Source organism: Salminus brasiliensis, chromosome 5, assembly GCF_030463535.1.
Source record: "Salminus brasiliensis chromosome 5, fSalBra1.hap2, whole genome shotgun sequence".
NCBI lineage: Eukaryota > Metazoa > Chordata > Actinopteri > Characiformes > Bryconidae > Salminus > Salminus brasiliensis.
In genome coordinates, this window is record NC_132882.1 from 40,260,646 (window position 1) to 40,270,334 (window position 9,689).

Genomic DNA, 9,689 nt, shown 5'->3' on the forward strand with positions numbered 1-9,689 from the left:
ATCATTGGGAATCGCCATTGGGATAACAAATCACTGGACAGTGACTGGATCAAACTGGAACAATTGTTTAATCGACTCCTTTTGAATCGAATCCGATTCCTCCATAAGTTTAGATGGAGGGATTACAGAATTGCTCGTAGCACTGCAAAAAGTGAGGTTCTAGCATCTGCAATGTACTAGAGCGATATTATGCGAGAGGCGGTGTTCTCGGGAAACAACAGCATGGATGTGATGAATGTTTATGGACGTCCACAGATAGTCATGCTCAGACGTTCAGATGTAGATCCTGGGGACGTTCAAAGTCAAGTCAAGTCAGATTTATTTGTATAGTTTTTTACAACTGTTGTCGTCACAAAGCAGCTTTACATAATTAGTAATTAATAAAAGACAGAGACAAAAAAAATTAATAACGGAAGACATAAAGGATCAAAGACCCCCAGAGAGCAGCCAACGGCGACAGTGGCAAGGGAAAACTCCCTCAGAGCTGAAGGAAGAAACCTTGGGAGGAACCAAGACTCACAAGGGGGACCCGACCCGTCCTCCTCTGATCAGAACTATTTATAAATTATTGATTAATTTTTGAAAAGTTACCAAATCAGATACAGCAGATAGTTAATAGTGGTGATATTAATATTAATAGTGGCAGATAGTTACGCGTCCATTTCGGTTGTAACATGGTCATTAAACAGGTAGCAGTGGTAGGAGGGTGTGCCGCTGGTCTGGTATGGGTGGTGGTGGTGGGTGGGGGGCAGCTGGTCTGACACAGGTAGAGGGGATCTCAGCGGGCAATCTTCCAGCAGGTGGTCCCAGCTTGAGTTTGAATGTCATGGATGTACAGAAGAGGGTCTGGTCCAACCATGATACAGGCCTCATCTGTAGGCCCCTCCAACAGTGCGTGATTACTGGGACGTTGCTGGGCAGTGGCCTAATATTTACATGTTTGGCTGGTGGTCTTATCCAGAGTGACCTGCCCTTGAACCATGTTGTGCAAGTAGGAGAATGTGGTGTTAGGGGTCTTCCCTAGGGACTCTTACTGGTGCGGCGAGCTGAACAACTTCCTCCTCGGCTGCTGTGATGGTGGGATGGTGCTGTTGTGACCCGCTACACTACCCCACCTGATATTTCGTCCCAGAGCTGGCTCATTAAATAACTGGAAATAACTGCAGTGGGATACTCCACTATCACCACACTATCACCACACCACACCACACCACACCACACCAAACTACACCGACCCCAGGACTCGCACTAGTGGTCGCTGTGAGTGCGGTCCTCCAGCACAATAGGTGGCGGCATGCAGGGTAAAGCGGGGTCGCGGTGCTCCCAGAGGACGACGAAGAAGATGTAACGGGGGAGAAGAGTGGACCGTTTTGGTAAAAATATGGCGGATTTACGACCAGACGCCGCAGAAACAGCGGAGAAGCAGGCAGTGAACTGCGACCAACGCGAGGAGAGTGCGGCCGAGCCTTCCACAGCCGGGGCCGCCGAGCCCGAGCCCGAGCCCGAGCCCGAGCCGGCAGCGGCGGCGGCGGCGGCGGCGGCGGAGGAGGAGGAGCGGACAGGGGAGCTGTGTAGCGCTGCATCCCCTCAGCCAGCCCTGAACAGCGAGCCCAAACAGTCTGGAGAGAAAGCTGCTGCTGAGGCGCCAGTGGACTGTGCTGAAGAGCTGGATGCTGCTCCCAAAAAGAGCAAATCTGACCTCGTTTGGTCTGAGACGGAGGAGGACCGCAGTTCAACGCCTCGTAGCGAACCATGCAAAAAAAGCACAGGTGAGCACTAAGCACTTCCCCAGCCAGCTGGAGCTCTGCAGGTTTCCCCTGCTGGTTGTGTTTATGTGGGCCTGTAAATATACACACACACATATACACAAGCCTGCAGCCTTCTTTTCTGTCATTAGATGTAGCTACCTGTGGCATGCAAAAGTTTGAGCACTCCTGGCCAAAAATGTAAAAAATGTATATAGAAGCTTGCAAGCACTTCACCACATTCATCCGTTCTGTCAGATCCTGTCAGGGCCATCCTCCACAGCTCCGGATTTTGGGTTGGGTGACTGCGAGGGTCAGTTTGCTCCTCTTGAGCTCTTGAGGTGGTCCAGTGTGGATTTTGAGGTGTGTTTAGATCATTATCCTGTTGTAGAAGTCATCCTCTTGTCTTCTTCTTTAGCTGTTTTACAGATGTATGGGATGTTTGCTTGTATTGAATTGACTCCGTTCTTCCCTCTACCAGTCAGATGTTTCCAGTTTCCAGTGCCACTGGCTGCAACGCACTCCTGACTGCTTAACACCCCTTAACAGTTGGCGAGGTGTTCTTTCACAACATTTTTCAAACAAACAAAAAGGAAAGTTCCATGAAACTGAACAGTAGAACAGTCCACCGTCACTCTAGAATCTGCTAAATCTTCCTGAAGGTCGTTTGCAGTTTTTGATTAGCCTTTCTAGAAATTTAAACGAGCAGGTTTTTGGTCTCCCAGGCGTCGCCGTGACCTCCATTTCTTAGTTACATTAACTGATCTGAAGAAGCGTCTGTCTGAAATCTTTTGCTGTCTTATTGCAGCCTTCTCTTGTTTTGTGGGCATCAATCATTGAATCTGTTAGCGAGCTAGGTCATGAGACTGGGGTAAACGCTATGATGGCTTAAATCTGTTGAGGTGCCCAAACTTTTGCACCTTTCCTCCCTCCTCACCATTTTCACCAGGGTGCTCAAACCGCTGCTTGCCACTGAACTTACCAACTTGCTTTGCTTTGGTGGTAATGGGAAACCGGGAACCTGATCACGCGACATTGAAAAACTGTTAATAAGAGGAGTGGAAGGGTGTGGTGGTCTCCAGTCACTCCCATCAATATGAAAAAAAAAAAAATACCTGCATGTTCTGTTGCAAATGGATTTCAACGTGTACGACTTGGACCAAAACCTCGAAACTATCGTGAAGCTGACGTCAGATTGTCTGTTTGTAACCATTTTGTAAGGGAGCTGTTGAAGGCAATAAACTCGTCTGAGAGCTGGTTCCTGTCAACTGTTCTGACACTTCGTTTTTTTTTTCTAGAATGGAGCTTTTCACACCAGATCACTCTGTTGGCCTTGCTGGTTTACACACTTTAACCCGTAATGGCTGAATTAGGCAGATTAGGTCCTGGTAGGAACCGTCTATATTGTAAACTGTAGGACGTTCTTAAGCCCACAGCATCTGCAAAGCAAAGAGCAAAGTTTGTTACATTCACAGTTGTGTTGTAAAATACCAGACGATACAATTTTGTGGCCAAATGAAAGAGACACAGACAGTTTATTTTGCTCCTTTATGGGATAGATCTCATTTACACCTGGTCGCATCACGTGATTATCTACTATGTGGATTTTGGATCCTGATAAGATTTTTGCCACATGCTTTTACGCTTGGTATTCAAATGAGTCTCTGGCTAGTCGGACTGAAATCTGTTCACTGTGTGGGACGGCATATGCAAATTTGCCGCCCACACAGTGCATGGCAATCATTACTGGTGTTTGGGTTGTACTGGGAGGGGTTTCAGCTATGGCTCAGAGGCTATGGCTCAGAGGCTATGGCTCAGAGGCTATGGCTCAGAGGCTATGGCTCAGACCACCACGTCTACGCTTGCGTTTTTATGTGGCGTGGCCTTATCCAGATACAATCATGTGAAAAAAGCCCCGTGAAAACATTAGGGTTTTTTTATAGATTCAAATATATGGACATTTGATCTTGATTTAAACGATATTAAAAGATGGAGATAATATCACAAAACCAATAAAACCGAAGGAATGTCCTTTACAATCATTTGTGAGGTAAAAAGTTACTTGGAATGATTTTTTATAGACCTTCATAAAAACAACAAATCAGATGTGCATAACGCAACACACTACAACTGACTCAAGAATATGGAAACAATTGGAAAATCTGATGTTTATAACACCTGAAAAGTGACAGAAATTTAACAAAGATCTTGATGATCTTAAAACTAATGTGAATACTAGAAACATAACTCATAACTTAAGGTGAAAAGACCTGAATACAAGAATACTGTCTTGTTTATGTGTTTATTTCTCTATAATAATAAAAAAATAATTATTATTAATAATATTAATATTGTTAAAACTACTAATCTTTAGCATTATTGTTACTGTTTATTATAATTATTTTTCGTTATTTTAACTTATTTAACCCTAGTTATTTTTACTACTATATACATTTTTAGTTGTATTGTTGCTGTTTTATTATTATTTTGATAATACTGTACTCATTTTATCTATCATTTTATATATTTAAAAAAAATGAATATGTTTGCCATTATTGTGACTATTCTAATACTACTCATTTTTATTGGTACTGTTTATTATTATTGTCATTATTATTATTATTATTATTATTACTACTGGCATTATTATTGTCATTATTATTATTGTTATTTTTGTGAAGTGGAAGCCTCTAGGAGCTCTATGCAAACTCCTAAAGCAGGGTTGCTGCAGCACAAAATCCCATGCCCAGCACCATTTTCTCCATTTTCTCCCATAATGCTGTCATTATTGTCCTACTTTCTGTCTGTATGTACCTGTCCTTATGTACCTATTCATATTGTTTTCTTTTTGCCCAGGGCCAGTAAACGCAGAGGACCACAGTGCAGAGGACCACAGTGCAGAGGACCACAGTGCAGAAGACCACAGCTTAGATGCTAAGTGTAGTGCAGAAAAGAAGCGGACAGTGGCACAAAACGAGGAGGACGAATTCACAGACGTGAGTGTGGAAATGGAATGTGAAGAAGATGATGATGATGAGGAGGAGGAGGAGGAGGAAGACGAGGACGAGGAGGAGGAGGAGGAGGAGGAAGAAGAAGAAGAAGAAGAAGATGATGATGATGATGAGGAGGACGAGGACGAGGAGGAGGAGAAAGACGTAGAAAAGCAGAAGGGAGAGGAAACTCCAGAAGACGAGGGAGATGAGAGAAAAGAAGGAGGTGGGGAAGAGGAGGAAGAGTGTCGCGAGGCGGATGGTACGGTGAAGCAAAAGAAGAGCCGCATGGAATGCCGCGACTGCGGCAAGACGTTCACGCGGCGGGAGACGTACAACCTGCATCGCCACTTTCACATGCATCAAGACGAGCAGGCCTCTCTGACCTGCAAAGAATGCGGCCTCACCTTTCAGCATCGCAGCAGCCTCATCAAGCATCGCAGCGAACACAAGCGAAACGGGGTTTCACATCCAGTGCTGGCCTCGCGAAGGAGGGCGCGGCGAAGAGAGTTCAAGGAGGAAATGAGCATTGAATGCGACCACTGCGGCGATCGCTTCGCGTCGGTAGTCCGATACAGGCTCCATGCTTGTCAGCAAGGCCTGGAGAAGCTTTACCGTTGCCCCTTGTGCCGTAAAGAGTTCCAGTACAGAGTGTCCATCAATGCCCACATGCAGAGCCATTCGTTAGATAGTCCTTACCGGTGCCTTGAGTGCAACAAGGGTTTTCCGTGCGCTGTGACGCTACACATCCACCAGCGCTCCCACGCTGCCCTCAAACCTTATGAATGCCCTGACTGTGGTATGGTCTTCAGGCACCGCTCGTTTATGGAAGACCACCGGCGTAAGCACACAGAAGAGCGGCCTCACCAGTGCAAGATATGTGGCAAAAGCTTCAAATACGGCAGCCTTTTGCAGCAGCATCAGTACCTGCACACTGGCCAGAAGCCGTACCGGTGCTCGGAATGTGGGAAGAGATTTGCATTCGCGCAAAACATGCGTGCGCACTATCGGCAGCATAAAAACCCAGTCTTCGCCAACACAGTAACGCATATTGCAAATCGCAGTGTGGCACACGTTACGGATTTAGGAACAACGGGTAAGGAGAACGCAAACCGCGAGGCGGAGAAGCAGCGCAACTGTCCACTGTGTCCTCGGCTCTTCTACAAAGCAGCCGACCTTAGGGAACACATGTTGATGCATGAGGCGGAATACGAAAGACTGAGTAATGGTAAAAAGCCCGATCAGATCCACGTCTGCCCGTACTGTCCACTTAAATTCATGGAGGAAGCTACCTTTCAGTCCCATGTGTTGACTCATCAGGTTGTGCCCGCGCCTTTGAAGAGGGAGGTTCTCAGCGTAGCAAGGGCAGGCAGTATGGATAACATGTCAGCAGGAGGCGAGTGGGGAGACCAAGCGGACAAGAAGCCTCTGAAATGCAAAGACTGTGGGAAATGCTTTCGCTACCGCTCGGTTTTAGAGCTCCACATGCGCATACACAACAAGGGTTACCAGTGCCACATCTGCAAGAAGTCGTTCCGATTTAGCAGCTACTTACAGCAGCACTTGATTATTCATTCTGGGAAGAAGCCATACAAGTGCCCGGACTGTGGTAAGGACTTTGCCTTTCTTCAGAACATGAAGACTCACCAGAGACTGCACCAACAGAAGCCTTTCCGCTGCACGCAGTGCCGCAAAGGGTACAGCGACGAGGGTCAGCTGCAGCGCCACATGCTCTCTCACTCGGGTGAGAAGCCTCACAAGTGCCACCTCTGTGACAAGAGCTTCGGTTTAGCGTACCTGCTTCGTGACCACCTGAACACCCACACTGGGGAGAGGCCCCACCGTTGCCAAGAGTGCCATAAATCGTTCCCCTGGCTCAGCAGTCTCCTCGTCCATCAAAAGATACATGCGCGGAAGCGGCAAGCGATGAGCCAGTCTTACTCTTCACTTGCCGTTTCCAGGACAAGGGGCATCGGGGGCCGGGGCAAGAGAAATAGTAGGTGGATTTCAAGTTGGCCAAGAATCGGGGGAGATCACGAAAGGACGATGCCGCTGCCACAGGCCTCTTTTCCTGATGAGATTTTGCAAGGGTCAGTGCTGCCGAGTATGATGGGGCGGCCGTCTGTTTCCGACGCAGATGTGCTTGAGCAAACGCAGCTGAGATCACAACAGCAATTACAGCCCTGGCAGACGGAGGGCCAGGCTAGACCTGTTCCGTTGCAACAGCAATGGCAAATACACATTAAGCCTCAGCAGCAGCAGCAGCAGCCGCCTACATGGGTATCAGACGGACAACAAAATGACTTGAAGCACCTCTTCATGTCAGGAGTCCATTTAAAACCGATCTTGCCAAAGCTTGCACAGCCGCACCAACAACAGAACCCTGCCTGGGCTGATGTGATGCTGTCGGCTCAGGCTGGGCCAGCTCCCAAGCAGCTTGTAGAGAACTGCCCGGCACAAGATAGTGGTCAAGAACAGAAGAAGCAGCAACAGCCTCCCTTCTGGGCCGGTTCGCCGATGTCTGCTCCAAAGTCACCGGGCGGTGCAGACGAATCGTCAGTGGATACAAAAGCGTGTTCGCCGGCATCGAAGACTCAGAGTCCCCCGAAGGAACGGTCAGTTTCCACTGATGCAACTCAGAACACTAAGACTGAAGTTCTTGGTCAGTCAGCAAAGGGCAAAAATGCTATTGCCTTGCAAACATCTGAAGGCTTGTTACAGGCAAATAACGACACTGATAAAACTACTAACAGTGGAGAGGACCAGCCACAAGCGCGGCAATCGACAGATGAGCCCAGTAGTAAGTCTTGGAGTTTCAGAACTCGTAAGGCGTTAAATCTACAGGAAAAGCCTGCGATGGAAGCGGAGTCTCAGCTACATATAATGCAACACTCTTCACCACAAAAGCAGCAACAGCAGTTGCAACTGGTCCTACCACCACCACAAATGCAGCTCCTCCAGCAGCCATTGCAGCAACTTCAGCAGGAGCAGTTGCAACAGTTTCTTCAACAACAGCAGTTTCATCAGTCCCAGCAGCAGAAGAACCAGATGCCCTCTGCGTGGGATGGTACACCTCAACCCAACCAGTTGGGAACGATCAGTATTCAGTTCGGGGCGGCTCGGTTTGCTCCCGGGCCTGGAAACACTGTGTGGGGATTCCAGGCTGCTCCAGTTGTTTCACAGACTCTAATAAACGGACCCATTCAACAGGGGCACGTGCGGGCACAGCAGCAGGCGCCTGTAGTTTCGGGCCCTTCGATCCTCCTAAACCAGAACCCTCCGTTCATCTCCCCACCGCCACTCCCTCTGCCGTCTCCCCTTGCTTTGCCCGGTCCTCACCCCATACACACCGTAGCCGGGCAACTTCCAGGTCCGGCTCCAGGCATCTTTTTCAGTCCGCAGGGCATGGTGGGCGAGAGGCCGGTCTTACCGCAAGCTCTGACCTCACCGCATTTAACGCAACGAACCGAACCTCACAAACCAGGCAGTCAGGTCCTGTTTGGCCCAGATCGCCGCTTTCATTGCATGGTCTGTGGATGCACGTTACCTGGAGAGCTGGAATTGCAAATGCACTATATGCAACATGCGCAGGGAGAAATCTGACACCAGAGACTCACTTCAGTGGTGTTTCCCTGCATCCTTCACGTATACGACTGTTAAGGCCAAGAGTCATGTGTTCCTCAGTTCCTCCAGTGTTTGCTTCCTCTAGATGTGGTATTCTTCTTGAAGTAACACCCAGTATTTTGTCAGTTTATTATGATGATGATGACGATGATGAATTTGCCACTTAGTTCAGTATGTTGTCAAGGTCATAAACCTCATTGGAGAAGGAAAAATTACCTCAACTTTTAGTGCATGCTAATGTACCGACATTTTATTCAAAGTACTGTCCATCAGGAAATGCTGACCGTGACGAGCGGCTGTTATTTGACAAAAATAAAAATAGGGAGGGAGGGAGGGAGTCCCATTGTCAGACCCGAGACAATATACTGGTTCACGTTCTTAACCGGAAACGCAATGGAATCGACTTCTTACCTTAACGTGTTACACTTTGTAAAGCATTTACACCCAAACCTTATGTGTTTATTATTACAGATCCTGCCTAGTTATTGTGTAGTTTTTAATCATTTTAATATTCCAAATGTATGATGTTTGCCAGTATATTTTTCTTTTCCAAATCAATGCTTATACAAATGTTCAAATGGTCTGTTTGCACACTTTCTTAGACCCTGCTTTCATCAATTTCTTGTCTGTCTTATTTACTCTCCAGCATTTTGTGTCATCTCTGAAAGGTTGATCATCACACGTATAAACCTTTTGCGTTCAGTTTGTGTGAAAATAGTTTTTTAATGCATTTGTGTGTTACAACACTGGCTGTCCAACCAGTTCTCAAGGCCAGGACTACAGACCGTCCAGACCTGGGCCCCAGTCTGGGGGTGGACCATCTGGGGTTCCTGAGGACTGGTTTGAGAACCACTGTGTTACAATTCCAAACACTTTCCCAGAGGAAAAGATCTTAGCACTTGGTTGTTGAAATGTTAAAACAATTGAAATGCTTGACTATCCGTCTACCTCTGTCTGCTTGTTGTAGATTTAGATTCAATAAAATTGAGCTTTGAACTGATTCTCTTCTTTGCTGTTTGCTCTTTTTGAGCCTAGGAGTGTCAGCATCTGTGAGATGACTAAAATAATTAAGGATCTTTATGAACGCCCACTGTGTTTTGTTTTGTGAGTTATGTTTTATCTGATTTTTTTTGTTTACGTACCTCCCCCTAGAATTCGCATGCTCCCGACACTAGAAGGGAAAGAACTTAACATGCATCCTGCAATACATGCAAAGCCAGCCATCGCCTCTTTTTGAACTGCAGCCAGGGCAGCATCGCCGGGCAGCTCAGAGAAAAGGGCACCAGCCTAACAGCCAACATTGCTTTAAGAGTAATTGGTGGGGGGGGAG

The 9,689-nt window shown here is 47.2% G+C and overlaps 1 protein-coding gene across 1 annotated transcript; it reads left to right on the forward strand.

The window, feature by feature from the left end:
- Window positions 1-1,344: 1,344 nt before the first annotated feature.
- Window positions 1,345-9,343, forward strand: LOC140556448 (uncharacterized). Its single transcript, XM_072680385.1, has 2 exons — window positions 1,345-1,769; window positions 4,602-9,343. The coding sequence occupies exons 1-2, from the start codon at window positions 1,382-1,384 to the stop codon at window positions 8,336-8,338; spliced, it is 4,125 nt and encodes a 1,374-aa protein (XP_072536486.1). The 5' UTR covers window positions 1,345-1,381; the 3' UTR covers window positions 8,339-9,343.
- Window positions 9,344-9,689: the final 346 nt, after the last annotated feature.